Genomic DNA, 21,780 nt, shown 5'->3' on the forward strand with positions numbered 1-21,780 from the left:
ATGCTTAGATATCAATATAATGTGGAAAAACTTTTTCCAACCTACGAATGAGTACTGATTACACCAAGATGGCCGCCAATTGCGCCATAATTGGCTGATCAAAAATACCTGTCCCAGGTATAAAACAAAGAATACCCATCAAAAATTGCAATGAGAAATGGCAAACAAGTAGGAAGCTATAGGACTCAGAATTCGGGCCAAAATTGACATTTTTGGGCACTACAAAGGTCATAGGATGGCCATCTTGAGTCTTGGGCCCTTGGGGGATTCAAATATATACAAAAGATCAAGGTAATTGATCGAAGCGTCTTCAAATTTTTCCCTCGAAAAGTTAAAAAATATGTAAAAAGTGCTGATTTTGGCAAAAAACAATGGCTGCCAGACGGCCATCTTGATTGTGACAGGGCCAGTTTTTGGGCTGAAGATATGTCTAAAGTACATACATGTGTAACCCAAATATCAAGACATTACATTGAAGCGTCTTCAAAACTTCCCTAAATAACTGGATTCTGTCTACGGATGGTCGCTGGACGTAAAGTGAACGCAACTTAACGCAATTTAAGTCCCAAGTGGGCTAAAAACCAGCACATTTTCCTTTTCAAATCACATGTAATTCAAAAATTCAGTGCCTCTTAGTTTGATGTCCCTTTTTTCATCGCGCACGTGGTTTATATTATTGTTTAAGTCGAATGTCTTCAACAGCTGATACAACCGCACCCGTGTCTGTCAATCGTCTTAATTAATTCATATACTAAAATGCTCACTATGTAAAAATTATGTGGCGAATCAATCCGGAATTTTTCAGTAGAAAGTCAGACACTAAGTACCTTTCTTTAAAGGTTTATTTGTTGTATGTCATTATCTGTTATATAATACTTTATTCAATACTTTGAAGCAGCGCGCCGGCAGCGAACTCTCAAGCAAGGTCAGTCACGTAGGCCAACGATAACAAGAAACAGACCACGGTTTTCCCGGTTAAGAGCGTCTCTCCACAAAAATTAGGGGACCATAATGGACCATTCGTTGACACTAACCTTAATTAAACTTCGTATGGATACAATCAAGATAATTCCACCCTATAATTCCACTATTCAACGATCGATGCGCAGCTTTAACATGGCGCCACCATTCATTATGCTAGTCACAATTATCTCTACGCACATCAAAATCACACTTGAATTGCAAGTGTTGACTTATGAGAAACCATCAAAATCTAGCAATTTGATTGGGAAAATAGCAGCACTATAGTTCAAAAAAGTTGATAAACCACCTCCAACTGTCTAATCATTTAAGAACTTTGCCCTCATATGGAACAATTTCCGCCTTATCACAGATGCACTCTGCCGCTGTGATTCGCCCATTCAATGAAAAAACTTTCCCACGGTCTTACTATTAACATTTTCTTGTAATTTAGGGAAATATTTAAAAAAAGCGAAATTTCACACTCTGCATTAATAAGATTAAAGTATTTATTCGTTCGACAAATCTTCGTCTGAACTCCCACCAACAAGTTATAAGTTGTGACAAAAAAATGACGTCATCGACTCACAACCATCTTATAACCTTCATGACAACGTCATGAAGGTAAAAACTCAAGATTAAATCTAGTTCATAAAGCTGCCTGATCAGATGAAATTTCCATGAAAATATTCATTTTTGCCAATCAAATATCGTTGATAATTGTGATTGATCATTGCAAGTCAGAACCAGTTAATCACTAATAGCCTACATGTATTCTTATAAATCTGATTCCTCCTTTACAGGGAATATAGCTTAACCTAGTAGAGGCTACTAGTCTACCGAACAGAAGGGGCTTACGCCTATTGAACTTCAACCCTCCTAAATATCATATTCTTACATCTTATTTAACAGGGGTAGGTCCCTGGGGTATTTACTCAGTAAAATCAATTCTATTTTCGGATTATGAAGAAACAAATCTTCTGTAGGCCTACTTCACGTTGCAGCAATGTTGCCGACTCTTTTATCACAAAGTTTGTTTGAAGTTCAATTCACTAGTTCACAACAATTATACTATGCTTGCTTGGAACAGTGGAGCTAAAGGTGGCGTACAACTTCAAGCGACCTAGAAAAGATCTCCTATCCACCGCAGCATCCAAGATGCTCACACCGAATATCAAGCTTGAGTCCTGCTTACGGATAAGAATGTGTAATATACAGGTATTTAGTAAATATCCCGTGGATTTGGTAAAGATCGGTATGCACTGTAGGAAAAATAGAATATTGATAAATAGTTGAAACCTGCGGCCGAATCAGTGGTAGTAGATGACGACTCAAAAAACATGTCGCCTCTTTGAATGGGGCTAAATTTTCGATGTTTACGACGCGACAGTACTTTTGTAATGTTGATTCATGATAATACACACGGAGTATATGTAGATCGAAGTGAGCTGAAGGATATCATACAGATTGTATCGGCAACACTGGCAAGAAAACAAAGCTTATTTAGTGAAAATAGTGTGACATAAAATAATAATAATAAGAAACACGCGAATCTCTGCGAAGGGTTTTCTGTGATATAACAGAAAACACTAATGAATATTTCTTTGCAGTCTTTGTTACGATATCTTTGTAATAATTATGTTATGAATAATCTCAGTCATCCCAACTGTTTATTGTAAATGAATTGAATAAGCATTGCCAATAAAACAATAGAAAATTCATCAAAATACCCTGGCCTCTTCTCCGCTCAATCGTACCCTATTGGCTGTGTGAAGACTTTGGACTGAAATTGCACTGATATTCATGTGAGAATAACATAAGCTTGGATAAAAACGTAAATAATTCAGTTTGGACAGTTAGAAAAATATTGATTTTTTGGAAAATACAGTAAATATGGGCGCTACAATTGCCGACACAGCGTATGATGACCATAAACACAATCCAATGACCTTGAAACTAAACGTAGTCATAAAATAAAAAATATCTGTGGCTATGAGTACAAAGAGGTAAATTGTATATAATCCAATATTCGAATCCCCTGGTGGCAAGAACAAGAACATGGGTAACCCCAATTTCATGTGAGGACATGAAAACTATGACAGTGATACTATTTATCAAATATCAAGATGATAAGTCACAACCTGTTGATATTTTACTAAAAAAAACCTTTTTCGATCTATAAATCAGGACTGATGCCACCAAGATGGCTGCCTATAATGTCACGCTTGACTAATCAAAGAATCATTTTGATATGTATAAGAGCCCTTCTCTAAGTATAACCACCATGAATTTCAATGAAAAATGGCAAACCATTCGGAAGCTGCAGGTCTCAGAAAATGACCTTTTTGTTGGGGTATTTGGGACCGCTGGACCGAGAGGGTGGGCAACACAGCCAGTTCCACAAGGGTGTAGCAATATGTACACATTAGTACGTAGTTGTTGTACTTTCAGTAAAAAGTAAATAAAATGAATTAAATTGAGAGCCTGAATCTGGATAAGTGGCAACTCTGCATGAAATGAGGTTCATAGGTAGACTAAACGTACCACAAAAGTCTATGGTACCAGAGTATCGATACACACCATTCTCTAAGCAAACTATTTCGGACGGGTCTCCAGAGGCATAAATTAAGGAACACTGTCAGAATATGACTAAGTAAAAAGATCAAGGCCAATTTCAGAAATAACAAAAAACATGCTCCTTTTAGGATCGAATCCCGTTAAAAGCTGAAGTTAGCAGTATACCCTGGTACCAGTCTAACTTACCTAGCTTGTCCACTCCCCGGTCAGAAACCAATGAATCCAATCCAGGCACTGAAAAAAGTGTTTGAAGTCACAAATGTATTCTTGCAAAAATACATCAACAAAAAATAGAATGTGTTTCTCCCTGGAGAAAGCAAATATTAAAATGGCAAGTAATTAAAATTAGGTAACAAAGATATTGCATACTTCATAACAGCAGTTTTCTTAAGCATTCAGTAAGTTTATAAGAATTATTGGTTTAAGTCTGAACAATTTTCTATTTGAACAGCGCTGCCAACTTAGATTTCATCTTTTGCTGAACACATGCCCAAATTTTCCAGTAGTCCCAAATTCTAAAACCGATTTCTGTTTCCTGACTTCTGACACTGTACTAGGGCACCGTCTTCAACATAGTACAAATGGCGCACTAGTAGTGTCATATTGAGAGTATAAGAGAGTTGACCAGTATGATTCTGGGAGATTTAAGATCGACTATGCAATTAGCCATAAAAAATGATTGAGTTTTTCGGTAACTTATCAATTTTTTTAAAAATCGTAACAATTTTCTAAAAAACAGAATGCCGTATTTTCATACGATTTTACGGAACAGTTACGGAAAAATCAGAACAGTTGGCAGCTTTGCTTGTAGGTGCTCAGACCGTTCCCAGCTAATAACTAACTTAAGCTTAAGCTTTAGCTTAAGATTGGTAATTTTTATAGCTTTCGACAAGACAGCGATCTTTGGCAGTTTAATGAACTTTTCTGCCAGAGAGTGGTAGTCCTACATGCTTTAAATAGTTTCATGTTCTTACAACCATTTATAAATCAAATTCCTCAGTAAAGCTCTGCACTTACATTTTTTTAGATTTGGTAACCTAATGTTTGCAATATGTTTTCGTGCCTTTTTGTGGTAAGCAATCATAATAAAAGTTTTTCTACTGGCTACACAGGGAATCAATTTGAGAGTAATTGTGACTGCTGGTTCATTTATTAAGTGTGTAGAGTGCAGTAGTGTCTTAACCGATTCGGATTTTTTTCTTTATTTTGGCGCAAGGTCTCAAAAACTCCTTATGGAGAACACTGTGTAGTGGGAATATGCTCCAAAATGGCTAATTAACACAACAAAATGACTGTAGCAGCCATCTTGGATGACCTTTATATATCAACCAGGCCGGGGTCCAGGGACACCATGCCCACTAGGGAAGTGCTCAACAATCTAAAAATTTCAATATTCAACGCCCCCCTGGTGATCATATGCAAAAACCAATGACCTTGAACTCGCCCAATCATAGCACATGACATGAGCAACAACTTTGCGATGGATCATGGTAAAAAAATATGCCTAGGTACCAACATGATAAGGTTATACTAAGTTATTCTACTATTCACCCCCTCCCCCCTGGTGGCCATATACAAAAACCAATGACCTTGAAACTCACCACAATCATAGAACACGTTATGAGCTAAAACTTTCCACTGATTGTGGTTACAAAATATCCTTCAATATATGTATCAATATAATGTGGAAAAACATTTTTCCACCTACAAATGAGTACTGATGACACAATGGCCGCCTATTGCGTAAAATTTGGCTGATCAAAAATACTTGTCTTTCCAAATAATACCCATCACAAATTGCATTGAAAAATGGCAAACCAGTAGGAAGCTACAGGACTCAGAATTCAGACCAAAATTGCCATTTTTGGGCACAAAAAAAAGGTCATAGGACGGCCATCTTGATTCCAACCGGCTCAATATTTCTTAAGCTTATTATGCAGGGATAAAAACAGAGGCCCTTAAAAAATGCAGATATATTGGAAATAAAAGTATTAGGCTAACTGGTGCTGGTCAAGCCAGCAGCCACAAGCACCGAAGGTGTGACGACCCTAAGGCTATTAAGTCTTCAGTCTTCAGGCATTGGCATGCGAAAATACCCTTCTTAGCCACACGGGTTTGCAGCAGTTTCTTCAACTTACCAGCTAACTCTTCCTCCATCCGGCTCGAGGGACTAGAAAATGTCGGCAAAACCAACTTACGGCAAAGTAGTAAGAGCGAAGAGTGTGATGTCAAGCTGAAGTCTATTTTTTAACTGAACAACATTCATAAAATTACATGGGTTTAGGCCTATATAGTAAGGTAGGTTGACAATAAAGTTTACTGTAGAAAAATAGTGCCAGACACTGATTTTGCACAATAATTTGGACCTAGGTGAACTATATTACAATACAAATATTTGTGGAGTTCATGCAACCATCAACTTACTGGAAATAAATACAGTGGACAGATTGAAAGATCAAAATAAAATAAATGACCATAAAAATGGAATAATAATGTGATAAATCTGTAACACCATCAATTCCAACCTCTACGATGCTCCTATGAAAAAATTTGTAGTGTGTATATCCAGTTGGTTATAATTCGATCCACCAGGAGCTAACTTAAATTTACTTGCAGAGCCATTCTATAAGGACAACAAAGTCGATCCTAAAAATGTGTATAAGGTACAGATTTTTGTGAACAACAAATATTGCCGCCAGTTGGCCAACTTGATTCTGATTAGGGACAGTTTTTGGTCTGCAGATGTGTCCAGGGTGAATCGATTATCAAGTCGATCATTTGAAACATCTTTGGTACTTCCCAAAATAGTAAAAAACCATAGTAAATGCAAAAAGTACAAGTTAACGCAATAGCATCGCTGGAACTAGAGTCCCACGTGGGCTAAAGATGAAAACAAACCTGGTGGTAAATTGTAGTATGATTGAAGTAACGTAGCTGGGTAAGTCACTTCAGAAGCATCTTCTATTTCGTTTTCACTATCAGTGAGGTCAGGCGGACTTCCAGGAGGAGGTCCAACAGGTTTTCCCCAATGTCGTTGCGTTGTTGATGGTACCAAACTTGAGAATATAAAGATATTACAAATCATGTGCCTAAAAATCATAGCAATCAATAAGCGGATACCTACATGATAATACACAGAGTTCACGGAGTTTTCTAGCACATTTATGCCATGTAATATATATTCTTTTTTTAAGGAATTATGTGCATCTACTAATGTGCAAGAATATATTTCTGTGGAGTAAAGTGATGGAGGTAGGCACTTAGCTTTCACATAGGGCCTAATAGGTACCATGTATCAAAACACAAAGGACCCAAGGTGGAGCAGCATTTCCATTAAATGTTATTTTTTATAAGAAAATTGTCCTGAAACTGTAGACCATAGTGGGAACAGACTTTAATGTGGCTATTTTACACACAAACGACTGTGGCAGCCATCTCAGATGACCTGTATATGTCAAAAACAATAAGGCTGTATATGTCACAAACAATAGGGGTCATCCTCCTTCCATCACAAAACAACAAATCAAGTAATAAGAATTGGTCTGAAATTGTAGACTGTAGACCAGGAACAAGCTCAAATAGAATGACACAAGAGCCTCAGCCTCTAATGCCCCGGCCTGGAATTCTGTCACATGAAGTTATTGGGTTGGTGGTGAATGTGTTGGAAATAACGTATTTCAAAAATTTAATTGTTTGAATAATATTAGACATGTGTACAAAGTTTAAAGAATTGGCCAACAGTTGCAGCTCAAGGCAGTTCTTCCCTGGTGGCCATAAGTTGAATCTTAATTGTGGTTCTGCCTTTAAACCAGGTGACATCACCATTGTTAGTGAAAATAATCTTGCATCGTTTGAAAACAGTAACCAAATGTTTCAGAACAGTATTTTTCATGGGGAGATTCTCTCTTTTCTGTCCCCACTGCCAGTGAAAAGTTTGAAAATCTAAAAGAATTAAGGCTACCCCATAACTCAAGTTGTTACCCGCAAAAATAGTATCTTGTTAAGAGTGATCGGCGGGTTCACACCCAAAATCTAAGTAACAAGGAACATAGAATGATATTACAAAGGGGTTATTTAGGTTCTACAGAGATTAAGTACAACTATATATGGATGAATAGATTTGAATTTGCAGTCTTACAGAATGAGAATAAACAAGGTCCTTGGAGTCAAGGTAGGGGTTCCTGATAGTATGTGGCATCTAAATACGCAGTAGCAATATTTTCATATCATACACCCATATGCTGTGATAAATTTGACCCAAGTCGTTACAATTCAAATAGAGGCCCACACAGCTTAAACCTTCAGGATGAAATAGAACTATTTAGTATTGAATGCTCTACAAAAAGATATATTAAGGTAACAAGATTGAAAATACTTAAGGTGCACTTGCAGAACCGAGGGTTCAAGGTAAGGCTTTACAGCAAAATTGTTCATTGTTCGTTTTCTGGTCACATGAATGAGGCTTTGTTCCACAGGGGCCATATTTATCTCAGTAAAACGTGTAAGAAGGGAGTCAATTCACTCAGGTAAGTCTGATGTGTATCAAAATTATCAAAAATGCAAAAAAATAACTGTTTGGGCGGACGATGGACAAAAAGTGAACACAATTGCCCATTAACACTCAAGTCCTGATTGCACAAAAACTTTCAAATCCAGTCAATGATTATTTTCATATATCATACTCACTCAAATGCAGACTTTTTCAAAATTCCCTTTGGCAGCACATTCGGCAGCATAGGAGTTGGTTGGGGTTTATCTGGTAGTGGGATCTGAGCAGTGGCTAAAAGAAACCAGTTAAAGTTATCTTAAATGGTCTATTCAGAATTGGAATGAAGATCTGAAGCTAGAAATCATTTTCTGTAGAACTAGGAGAAAGACTAGATTAAAGAATGAAGCGAAATGTCCATTGTTTTGAAAATCATTAATTTTCAGCAGATTATGATGGTACTTGGACACAACACTGATGGCAGATAGCTAAACAAGTGTACACAAATTCAGGACTGATCCATTCAACAGAGTAAAAGATTTTACGTTGCTGAATTTAGGTACTATGAATGTGTTCTTGCTCAGGGGTTTTAGCTTGGCGGCCCACTATGCTACAGCACTTTACCGCCACATAAATAAGATTCGCCACGCTTAAAAAAATTCCATCACGCTTAAAAAATGATTGGGAGCTTATCTACTAATCATACAATGGTTTACACGCTCAACTCTATTATCAGTGCATCAATAGACTTCACAGCTCCATGTCTAGTGTAGTAAAGCCTCTATACGTCAATACTTGTATAATTTTGCGCGAGTGCGTGCTGCAATTCTGGTAGTATGCATATCCATCCACAAATTCAAGTTCTTGATTTACTCGTTTGATCGTGCTAATCAGAACCGGAAATTGGAACCTAAATCCACCATGTTTTAGTTCATTTGCAATGAAAATCTGTCGCTTCAAGTTTTCAATGAGTGATATTTTACATACTATATATCGTTAGCGTAATCCTTTAAATATGATACCCTACCGCTACGTTGGATATGATAAAACCTCACTGCAAAGGCTTAAATCACTATAAATGTCCTAAAATTATCCTTTCCTTTTCGTTATTCATCTTTCTCAATCCTAAGGATATCGTTGTGGTGGACAATCGCCCCCACATATGGTCCCTCGAACCAGATAGTATACATCGTGACAATCGGACAATGGTAAAAATCATGAAAATCGTTCTAAATCGTTTCGAAATAGAACGACATCGTTCGTCAAAATGAATGACGTGGAACAAATCGAGGATGGCGAGCCGGAAATGAAGGACAAGGAATTTTCCGTCTCGGATCAAAAACAGGAAAAGAAAATAACAAAGGTCACGACATCATTAATTGCAGAAAAAGATGTAAGTAAAATAACAATTACAACTACTAAGTACTGGAATTACAACTACTCCAGGAAACTACATTTGTAATCTTAGATAACCTCTCAGAGAACGACAACGGAAATTCAGATGCCTATGACCATGAGGCTGAGGAGATTCAGCATTCATACGACAAAACCGTTGCCGAGGTCAACAGTAGAATTTCGTAACACGTTGCCCCTGAAGTTGAAAGAGAAATAAATAATTCTTAAGATATCCCATCATCAAAACCAAAAAATCATCGTTAGTCCGGGACTTGTGTGAACAAATGAAGCGGATAAAAATACCAATATTTAACGGAATCAAAGGCGATTTCCGCGTTTTCATCGACACATTCAATGAGTGTACAGGAAGAACATCGAGTTCGGCAGCATACAAAATGCTGCATTTAAAAAAGCATTTAGAGGGCAACGCTCTGAAAGCCATAGATGGATTGCCAGCATCCGAAATTGGGTATGAAACCGCATTAAAAAAATTAGAAAAGCGCTTTGGAGGGGAACGGCGGTACTTAATAACCTTGAGACCATCAGAACCGCTAAACCACTCGCTGCTGGTGATCTCGAGGCCCTAGAAGAATTTTCTGATAGATTGGAACTAGCTGTAGTAAGCCTACGAGAACATGGTAGGAAAGAAGAATTTCAGTCGGATTCTATGTTTTATTGTGTTGTAAAATCTAAAATGCCCGTCGCTTATGTAGCCCAGTATAAGAGGTGGTTACACCGGGACATTCAGCCAGATAACTTAGAATCGTCATTATGCTGGCTTGAAATCGAACTGGCAATTCGTCAAGAAGCGCGGGAAGAAGGTCAAAAGTTCCGTCAACAGCCATCATCAGACAGAAGCACTTATTTTGGTGCCAATCACTCTAACCAAAGCAGGTGAAGAGAAGCGAACACGAAAATAGATAGGAGCCACGATTTTTCTTTTTAAAATAATAAAGACATTAAGCAAGAATAAGTTGCATTTCCTTCAAATGACAATCCACTACGATCATCGGATAAAGTTTATTGCCACCATAGACTACCGCCCCCCTGGCTCTTTGAAGAGACAGGGAACCAGTCTTCAATTGAATTCAGAATTTATTTTACAGAAAAGCGGGTTTTATTGTGAAATTTTGTGTCAATGAAGAATGAATTGAATTGTCGGCAGCACTATGCAGCGCATGAATACCAATTTCATGAATGATAGCGCACGCTCAACCAAGGTTGGTATGCGCTGTTCAAATAACAAAGACGATTAAACAAAATCATAAAACAATGAAAAAGACAACCGATATAGCCTATATACGAAAGGAACCTAGATTTTATTAATGCATTAAATGTGTGTAAATATCAGAGCCCAAGAAAGTTTCTAACAAAAGTTATCGACTCCCCAAGCAAGTTATCAATCCCTGTGATAGCAATATGGGCTTGCAAGCATGCAAGCCCATGAAAATTCATCGAATCGAAGATAGATGGATTATCTGCGAGGAAAACAATATTTGTTTTAGATGCTTGGGCACTGGGCATAGAGGCGGGAGCTGTCAAAGGGCGAAATGTGGTGTGACTGCAAAAGGACGCATCATAAACTCCTGCACATACAACCACGGGAAGATTCACGGTCAGACTTGAACCCGACAGCACAAGAATTCGTGCCAGATGTAGCTCACACGCACAACACCGTCAGATCACGTGAACTCTTAGCTATGCAGACATTTCCTGTAATTCTGACAAATCAGGGCAAAGAAGAGCACATCCATGCTTTACTCGACGAGTGCTCCATAGATTGCTATCTCAGCCAGGAAACCGCAAATAAACTCGGCCTCACTGGGACTGAAACAAGTATGAGCGTATCGGTTCTTGGCGGGAAATCGAGCACAGTTCACGGCAAGCGCGTAGACGTCTGCATTCTTGACGCCGAAAAAAGAAAATGTCAAGGGAAAATTAGCGCGTTCACGGTTCAGAAAGTTACCGGTAGAATGGAAGTAATCGACTGGAATGAAGAAAAAGATAGGTGGCCTCATCTACAAGGCATAAATATCCCTTCAGCTGCATGACGTCATAAAATTGACAAGTTAATAGGATTGAACGACTGCGCGCTAAGATTGCATCAATGCATTGCTGAAATTCCTGGTAAAGCAGGTGAACCTGTTGCTCGACTAACTCCACTGGGGTGGACCTGTATAGGACCTGTACCCACCGGCGTCTATCAACTGGCTCACAGTGCAACGTATTTCTTAAAGTCTGATGAGCTGACCGATCTCATAAAGCGTTCATGGGAACTTGACCAAGATGGTTTAAAAGATTTAAGTTTTTCGTCAGTAGAAAGAAATATAGATCTAGAAACAGCAAAAGCAATGAAACGACGTACTTGTGGCAGATACCAGGTTAAGATTCCCTGGAAGGAAAATGAGCCGGTCCTGAAAAACAACTACCAACTTGCATTTTCCAGCTTAAAAAATACCGAACAAAAATAATGGTAAAACAACCACAGGTATCAGCTGAATACAACAAAGTCATTGAAAGCTACCAGAAACTAGAATGTCGCTGAAGACGACTGATGCCCCCACATCAGGTGAAACGCCTGAGAGTAAAGTACAAGATTAATTCATTAATTATTTTACATAGTAATCGTAAACAATCAGTGAATTAGAGCCGGAAATGAAAGTTCCAAAACAACTTCTGGTGACCTTGACCTTTGACCTACAGGACCCAACATCTTATCAGTTATCTATTTGCTCTAGGACAATCCATCAATTTAATTTCACCAAGTTATCTTAAACCGGAAATGAAAATATCAAAATAACTTCTGGTGACCTTGACCTTAGACCTACAGGACCTGATATCTAAACAGTCACTGAAGGTCTCTAGGGTAACCCATCCATAAAATTTCAGCAAGTTATCTTAAATCGTTCATGAGTTAGAGCCCGGAAATTTAAAATACAAAACAGCTCATGGTGACCTTGACCTTTGACCTACAGGTTCCAAAATCTAATCAGTTACCCACGGTCACTATGATAACCCATCCATAGAATTTCACTGAGTTATCTCAAATCCTTTATGAATTAGAGCCCGGAGATTAAATTTACAAAATGGCTTCCTGTGACCTTGACCTTGGACTTACAGGACCCAAAATCTAATCAATTACCCCCAGTCTCAAGGATAACTCATCCATTAAATTTCACTAAGTTATCTTAAACCTTTTATGAGTTTGAGCCCGGAAATGAAATTTACAAAATGACTTCCTGTGACCTTGAACCTACAAGATCCAAAATCTAATCACTTACTAACCTCCTCTAGTACAACACAGTTGTTAAATTTCAGGAAAATTTGTCAAAGGGTTTGGGTGCTACGGACAGACGGACGGACAGACGAAGTGAATATAGTATGCCCCCACAACGCGTTGTGGGGGCATAAAAAGGGTACATCACAAAGGTACCAGTTACTGATGAGGCGTGGTATCTGCCTCATTTTCCAGTCATCCGTCCCGATAAGACAACGCCTAAAGTCAGGATTGTGATGGATGCAGCCGCCAAGTCAGACGGAAAATCACTGAACGATTGTATAAATTCTGGCCCTAAGTTGCAGAATGATTTGTTAAATGTTTTGCTAAAATTTCGCAAAAATCCCATCACTTTAGCAGCAGACATCACAGAAATGTTCTTGCAGATTGAAATAAACGAGGCTGACAGGAAGTTTCATCGTTTCTTATGGCACAATCTCGATTTAACACGCCTACCTGATGTATATGAGTTCAGTCGTCTGGTATTTGGCAATGCCGCGTCGCCGTATTTAGCGCAGAAAATAATACGCACACAAGCGGAGAAATGCGCGGCAAACTATCCCAGGGGTTGTGATGCACTACTCAACTCAATGTACGTCGATGACCTACTTGATAGTTTGAATAGCTCAGAGCAAGCGATCAAAGTCCGAAAACAAATTACAACTGTTCAGCGGGGTTCACCGTTCGAAAATGGATATCCAATGACGTCAAAGTCCTCAGTGACATACCACAGAGCAACATACATCAACATTGACCATGGAAAACTGCCTACATTCAAAACACTCAGCGTGACTTGGGATGCAAAAAACGACCACAACACATTTATCGTGATACAACCCGAGATAGAGAAATTCCCGAAAAGAAACGTCTTCAAAGTGGCAGCAAGTCTTTTTGATCCGTTAAAACTTTTAGCTCCATTCACTGTAACAGCTCGAGTTTTAATGCAGGAGTCCTGGGTGGAGGGGCTCGATTGGGATGAGCAGCTTCCAACTAAATTACAGAGGAAGTGGGTTGCATGGTTTTCAGATATAAATAAACTGAAAGAAATCAAGATCCCACGCTGCTTGCTGAAAACTCATGATAAAGTCTCGAGTATAAGTTTGCTGACTCATCAAAGGACGCATATGCTGCAGCCGTATATCAAGTAACAAGTTACAAAAATGGTGAAACTTCGTCAAAACTTGTCACTTCAAAAGTTAGAGTGGCCCCTCTGAAAAGCACGTCAATACCCAGGTTAGAATTATGCGCAGCAGTCTTGGGTGGTAAGTTAGCTGCGACTGTTTCACAAACCTTAAAGATTGAACAATCCGGACCAATAGCATGAACGTGCTATTTTGGATACGAGGTTGTTCTCAAATATACAAACTGTATCAACTGGTAGAAGCTTAGTACGTGTTCGGTTGGAAGTGGCTTGAGTCCGGTTTACCGCACTCAGGTAAGGAACAGTGACTCTCCTTCCTTCCACTAGTCTTGGGTTCACGGTTTAGGCAACCGGGAGTAACCCCTGTAGCCTCCCGTATGTATAGGTTACTACATAGTGCTGGCCTGGCGACCAGGGCGAAGAAAGTTAATGGTTGCACTGGCCCGGCGACCAGGGTAAAGTTGTATGATGTATAATGGTTGTGCTAGCCCGGTGACCAGGGCGAAGTGGACCTTTACTTGAAATATATAATTAATAATTAATGGGATTCAGTATATTACGATAGGTGTAGCTTAAGTATATTTAGTTTAGGCGTTAAAAAGTCATTTTAGTTCCAAGATATATAATTTAGTAGTTTCTATTATGCTTAGCTTAAACTTCACTGTAATGTACTTGTTTACACTTTGTCTGATTTAGTGCTCGTAAATCATTGAAGTTCATGTAATTAACCTAGCTTTCATCTTGTTTACTATGCATCTCGTTGCAGATTTATTTCATAGTAAACAATTACTTGCGATAGACGCTAAAAATTGTAAGAAAATATAAAACTTGGAAACTATGGTAAGTTATGTAGATCAACAATGGCAGGGATTGATATGAAAAATCTTTAAAAAGATAATATTATTAATAATATCACCAATAATCAGTATTGAATAATGATTATTGCTGGATATCTATACTATAAAGCAGAACGGACTGTATTTACCGCGGCACATTATAGGGAAATTAATGCATGTATTTATACGTCCTTTTACTGATGCATAATACCAGTTTTTCTCGTCATCAAGTTACATGTTTCAAACAGATTGGTGGTCCGAGGGAGTCACAATATTCATTCTAAGCCTGGGCTAAAATTCACTTAAAAAAGATGTGTTCGCCATCTAACAGTTAAGTACCATACTATGCTTCTGTAGTAGTACTATAGTAATTTACTGACCTGACCGACTCAAGATACACAACGCAGCATCAGAACAGTGTCAGTACATGACACAGTTCTCTCAACACTGATTTGTGCCTCAGTTGTTTAAAACATTTGGTTAAGACATTCATTACACGTAATCTTTGGATCAAAATTAATATGATTGGACTTAGCGATATGTTCTGACTGTGTTGCCGGCCCATTCGCAGGGTCTCAGAATAGTTCTTGAAGGGGGGACAGGCCCATTGCGCACTTTCTGAATGGTTCCAAGGCCCAAACGCAGCCTCTCGGAATGGCTCTGGGGCTGCTGATGCGTGCGTTCATGGTAAATTTTATAAGAGAGCTTTCAAATACATGTAGTCCATACGGATTTTGGGGAAGGGTAAACAAATATAAAACTTTGTACGGGGAGTGGGTCAAAGCAAAATGTACGTACTATTCTGACAGGAGCTCTCTTAAGAAAATGTGTGTATATATGAGAGATATAAAAAAAAATGATATCAAACAGTAATACAAAATACAGAATCCTAATATCTCAGCAATTTTCAATTTATAGTCCCTCAATTTAAGCATATTCATGCAATTCGTTGGTCGAATGGAGGGGCTTTTCAAATGAACGTACGGGTGGTGTGGTCAATATAGAAAGTACAAAGATCTAACGAGGAGGGGCCTAAAAACTTCTGGGGCAGAATTTTCTGTTAGTTATTTGAATGATAGGGTTTGTACCACTGACAGGTCAGACGGGGTAGGGAAAGTGTGGGGTTGGTTCCAAGAACTCTAAACATGTGAAGCATTTAGATTTTTTTTCCTGGCCAATTAATGAATGATTTTGTAAGCAAACAATAACAGGATTCTGCATTTATGCGCCGTCCATTGGACGGGTATTCAGCTAGTTAAATATATATATATAATTGATATTTCCAGTTGTTATATATGGAGTTTCCCACTATCCAGAAAAGATGCTGTACAAACATCAGAAGTTTTAAGAAAATTTCTTTCAGGTACAGTGAAACCAGAAATAAATTGCCCATGGGCAAAGTGTGGTTTACCTTGAAAGCTAGAGGTTGTTTGGAGTAAGGGCATTGCTTGAAAAATCTTTTTAATTCGTGACTTCAAAGTTCTAGAAGTTTATATTGTATTTTATCTTTCTTAAAGAATTATTTTATAGTCAAATAAGACCATTTAAAGGTAAACCAGGTAAACATTTGTTTATGGTCTACGTCCAAAATTTCGTAGGGTACAGGTAGGCGCGGCATTGAAAACTATTTTATATTTTCAAAGAAATATAACATGAAAAAATATTCAAATAAAATTCATATGATGTCACATATCAGAGGTTGGCTGAATAGAGTCTTGGAAACGAAACCTTTTCCAATGTATGGCCGAGGAAGCTAAACCGGGGCGTAGTATTAGATCGTTTTAAATCTTCGAATTTACCACTACAATATTCAGACCTCGGCCTATACCAGTTTGCTGCTTAGTATTTTCAGGTCACAAGAAATTACAATTTATTACAAATTCTATCAAACAGAAAACACAGCGCTCATCTGCTACGACGATTATTCAGCCTGTTATCATACCAAACGTACATGCGCCAAGCAGGTTTACAGCATCACCATGTAGAAGTCTGTATGAGCGTGTGTTTGTGTGCGCAATAGTCTAATGTTAGCACTCCCGCGCACGTGGAGGCCTTGTGTAGTGAACGTTCGCTTCACTTCAATGTCAATCAACACATTCACCAAGTATTAAAATGAAACAATACCTATGGCGATATGTGAAATGATTATATTCTCACCAGCAATGAGCATTTAAAATTCGCACATATACGGCACCAAGTCCAATGAAACTTTTGCCATTAATGGCTTTCCCATAATTATTTTAGTAGCGCCGGAATTCCCCGTATATCCAAAAAAAAGGTCCAATGACCCTGTGGCTCACCATTAGATCATTTAGTGCATATATTGTCAAAAATATTATACTAAATATAAATTAATTTGGATTGAAGATGTGAGGCTGAAAATATGCGCCTGCGGATGTGTTAGAGTTCTGTGTATATTGCAGAGTCACTGTGCTATATATAGACTCGCTCAGGTGATTACTAACACACACAGCCATACTGTAACCCATATTCGCACACACGCGGCTGACTGCTGACGCGCTTATATACAAATATACTAGCAACGCAGTATTAGATTGGCCGTAATTTCACAAGTCAGAATACCTCCATCCTCAAAAATATACAAACATATACAGACTTTTTTTTCTAGAAATAAAAAAAATACTGGCTATGATTTTTTTCTTAAATGACTTGGAACACCCACTACGAACCCTGTCATTGGTATCGTCATACTTGCTAGTTCAGAATTGCAACTGAATTGAGTAGCGTACTCGCTTATATTCGTATCAACGAACAAATTATAAGCAAACGTACGATACCTAATCGAATAAAATGTTCGCCATTTTGTCTTGGGTTTCACATTAGGCTTTCCCAATGGGCTTTCCCAATTACATCAGAGGCGCCGAAATTCCCGGAATTTCCCGTATATCCCACAAACAGCCAATCACATTCATTGTAGCTCAGGTTACAAGGTCAACTCAAATAAATAGAAGCGAGGAAATTTAGGGGGTTTATAAAGTGAGGGCCAGTAGGTCGAAAAGTACATTGAGATCAGTAGAACTAAAAACGGCGACACTTCCAGGAAGGATTGAACTTTTATATATTTCAATTGCAAGCATGAAAATTGTCATATATAAAAACGTGCCATTACTTAGTGCTAAAAAGCAGGGTTTTTGCGTGTTTTTCAAGAATAAGTCCCCAAAAAATAACTCGATCACTATGAAATTTGTGTGGGCTCGAGAACTCATTAAGCCAAACCATGAAACCAAAAATCAACACAATCGGTTCAACAGCCATTGTTTGTGCCTTTTTGACACACCGGTACTCTATTCATTTTCAATGAAAACTGCTTCATCAGACCGTTTGCATCTACGGTTCGCCAAACCGCCAATCACATTCGCTCGTAGAGACGACGCCTCCCAATCGAGGTCATTGCAATTTTATACGCAAGAGCTAAGAATTTTCCCGCCAAAAACAGTTTTTCGTCGAATTTAAACTAAGTTGACCATGTCATCGTCGGAGCTTCGTCATGTCTTCAATCGCATCGATTATTCGTCGTTTAACCCGAGAACCAATGAAAAAAAAATGCTCACATAAAAAAACGTACCGCGATTTTACATGAATTGGCTCAATGCCAACCTCATACTGGTGACAAAGGTAAAGCAAAAATACAATTTGATGATGGAAAAGAATTTGATAATTCATTAGTTCATGGACTCTTAGATTATCATAATATTAAGTATTTTTCAACAAAATTGGATAAAAAAGCAGTTGTTGAACGATTTAATAGAACATTAAGAACAAGAATGTGGAAATATATTACAGCAAATAATATCTGATGGATTAATATTTTACCAAAATTAATAGAAGGTTATAATAATTCTTATCATTCATCTATTGGAATGAAACCTATTGATTCAAGAAAACCTGAAAATGCCGAAATTGTTTGGATAATTTATATGGAGCATTTCTTGTAGATGATTTTGGTGAACCTAAATATAAAATTGGTCAAAATGTTAGAATTTCAAAATATAAAAAGATATTTGATAAATGATACAATTGTAATTTTACTAGAGAAATATATAAAATAAAAAAAGTAATAACAACAAAACCATATGTCTATAAATTAGAAGATTTAGATGGCGAAGAAGTTGATGGGTATTTTTATGAAGACGAATTAAGTTCAAATACTGAAAAACTAGAACAAGCATATAAAATTGAAAAAGTTTCAAAAACAAAAACTGTTAAAAATATTCTTTAGCAAAATGGGTTGGATGGCCAGATAAATTTAATGAATGGATATTATCAAGTAAAATTTAAAAAATATACAAATGAATAAGGAGTTATTTATATTTGAACCTCATGATATGTTAATTTCAGGTGTAACAAATTGTGGATAAACTTATTTTATTTTGAATTTATTAGAAACTATTTATAACAAAGAAATTCTAAAAATGGGCTTGCTGACATGGTTGTACCGAAAGCTGGCTTGTTGGTTTTTTATTTCTGTAGTAGAATTAATCGAACTTTGAACTGATTACTCTTTAAAGAGCTAAGAGATCGATGTTGTCTTACATCGTTACATAAAATGTTACACACGGGGACTGGGAATCGGAATGGTTTTATTGAAGACGTGGACCAAGTGGAAGAGAAGCGAACACGAAAATAGATAGGAACCACGATTTTTCTTTTTAAAATAATAAAGACATTAAGCAAGAATAAGTTGCATTTCCTTCAAATGACAATCCACTACGATCATCGGATAAAGTTTACTGCCACCATAGACTACTGCCCCCTGGCTCTCTGACTGCTGCCACACACGATGCCACGCGGTCGGTCGTTTGTTTTTAATGTCTTGAGTAAATAAATAGGATGACTCCAACAATATCCAAATCACTAAAACATGTTCAAACTTAAATGCACTTGTCAATTAATAGTTGAGTCCCAAGAGGAGCCCCAATCTGTAATCTTCCTATCTATCACTCAAGACAAGTGCACTGTGCCTGAATAAAAACAATTACTACTTTTATTGAGCACGTAGGATATGCTTTGTTGAATGAATTGAAGTGCGCGACTGCAGATTCTAAATAAAGATTTCCGGCGCAGCTCAATTACATGTATATATATCAATGATCTGTATAGTGGGTCTAGACAACAGCGACGTTTCGTGACAATGTTGTAAAAAAGATTTTAGAGATCGTAGCACTGGTTTTAAAAAGAAGCTTTTATGGTCTGTCCTTAAAGTGTGCTATAATCTAACTCTCAACTAAGACCCTAAACCCCCCTTCCTTTGCTGAGTTTGTGGTTTTTAGAAATAAGTTAACTATTACTAATGTATAGTAACTTCATCTGTTTATTTGGATCACGCGAAACTGCAGAGCATATAATGCAACATATCAAGAATGGTTAATAGTTGAAGATAAATCAGAACAAAAGCTCATAGCCAAATACTTACGAGTTTCCTGAGGCATATCAGGCATGGGTATCATGGATAGTTCAACATTTTCCGTAAATTTTATTTGATCTGTTAAGAAAAAAGTTGAAAATACATGTATTAAATTTTTGGCCTTAAGCCTAATTATTATGAAGGATGGAACAGGTTTTAGAATTGAGACAAAAAATGCTTTTCATCAGAAACCCCCGAGTGTAAAAAACACCCCCTGCGTATGTAGACCTATTTATGAACGCAGGTAAGAAAAATACTAAACAGATTCCGGTGACCTTGACCTTTGACCTAAAGGACTCGAAATCTAATCAGGTTCTTAGCGTTATGCGCACTGGAGGGATAAAAATACATGTATATACATATGTGGCAGATGTGTCAGTGGTAGATGTTTGTTTAAGCCAAATATCATGGAAATCCAATGTTTGGTCAAAGCATTTTCAACCCTACCCAAAATGACAGTGATTATTGGTTTATGTTTGATGCTGTATCCAACCACTCCAGTTTCAAACTGCATATCAGTGAATAGGCCTACCTCTTAAAAGCAGATGAATAACAGCCACAGCAAAAACTTCACGGATAAGACGAAAAACGGTTGTCCAACTTATACAAACTTTATTGAAAACGTTTTCAAAAATATTGCAATATAAAATCTCTCAATTAAAAATAAACATTACATAAAGTCCTGATTATAATACATTATTTGTCATTACAAACACAGTTAATAATGTAACGATATAAAATATTTCAGTAATTTTACTTAAGGACCTGTTTAAAAGTTTTAAATAAATTGCCCATGGGCAAAGTGTGGTTTACCTTGAAAGCTAGAGGTTGTTTGGAATAAGGGCATTGCTTGAAAAATCTTTTTTAATCCGTGACTTCAAAGTTCTATAAGTTTATATTGTATTTATCTTTCTCAAAGAATTATTTTGTAGTCAAATAAGACCAAAGATATACATTTGGTTACGGTCCACTTCCAAAATTTGTTGGGTACAGGTAGGCGCGGCAGGGAAACTATTATATTTTCAAAAAAAATATGTTTCACCATATGAAAAAAATATTCAAATAAGGCCATCCCAAAATAATTGTCAGTTTGCCGTAACACCGACTCAACTTTTCAGGATGAGTCGGTAGGTAGATAGAATTTTTTTTGCAAAATTTTTGGGCAAAAAAAAAAATTTATCACCTTTTTTACACGGAAACAATATCGCAAAAATCATCTGCGTTGTGCACTGAAAATTTGTCTAATAGCGTAAATTTCGAGAATTATTCTAAAATTATAACTTCATCCAGAGCTTCATCTCTGTGTTAAAAATAAAACAGTACATTGAATAGTGCGCGCTTTTACGTTACCAGCTTTAATATAGTCACTATAAGAATGAATGGCAGCTTATTGGAACACTGCCAGTTTCCTGGAAAACTTAAATTAGGCCACATGTCAAGGCAGGTTTTCACACGATGCACACTTGAATTCAAACATACGTAGCTCATACGTGGGCAGTGGGTCGGTCGGTCGGCCATTTTTATCAAAGATAAAATTTATTTCAATGAATCCCAGAAAAAAAGTTTTCACTCGGTACCTTTGAAGTCGGGTCGGTCGGGTTACGGCAAACAGACCATTAATATGGGTTGGCCTAAAATTCACATGATGTCACATATCAGAGGGTGGCTGAATATTGGGTCTTG

General features: G+C 37.4%; 1 protein-coding gene across 2 annotated transcripts in view; it reads right to left on the bottom strand.

The window, feature by feature from the left end:
- Window positions 1-21,780, bottom strand: part of LOC141903781 (WW domain-binding protein 11-like) — a 92,873-nt gene that overhangs the window by 42,378 nt on the left and 28,715 nt on the right. For both annotated transcript variants that reach the window (XM_074792087.1, XM_074792088.1), the window contains exons 6-9: window positions 20,107-20,175; window positions 8,224-8,317; window positions 6,436-6,593; window positions 3,724-3,771 (exon numbers count right to left, since the gene is read on the bottom strand). In XM_074792087.1, the coding sequence (XP_074648188.1) occupies window positions 3,724-3,771; window positions 6,436-6,593; window positions 8,224-8,317; window positions 20,107-20,175 (369 nt within the window). The remainder of the gene's footprint in view (window positions 1-3,723; window positions 3,772-6,435; window positions 6,594-8,223; window positions 8,318-20,106; window positions 20,176-21,780) is intronic.

The sequence above is a fragment of the Tubulanus polymorphus genome, chromosome 4 (assembly GCF_964204645.1).
Source record: "Tubulanus polymorphus chromosome 4, tnTubPoly1.2, whole genome shotgun sequence".
NCBI classification, from domain to species: Eukaryota; Metazoa; Nemertea; class Palaeonemertea; order Tubulaniformes; family Tubulanidae; genus Tubulanus; species Tubulanus polymorphus.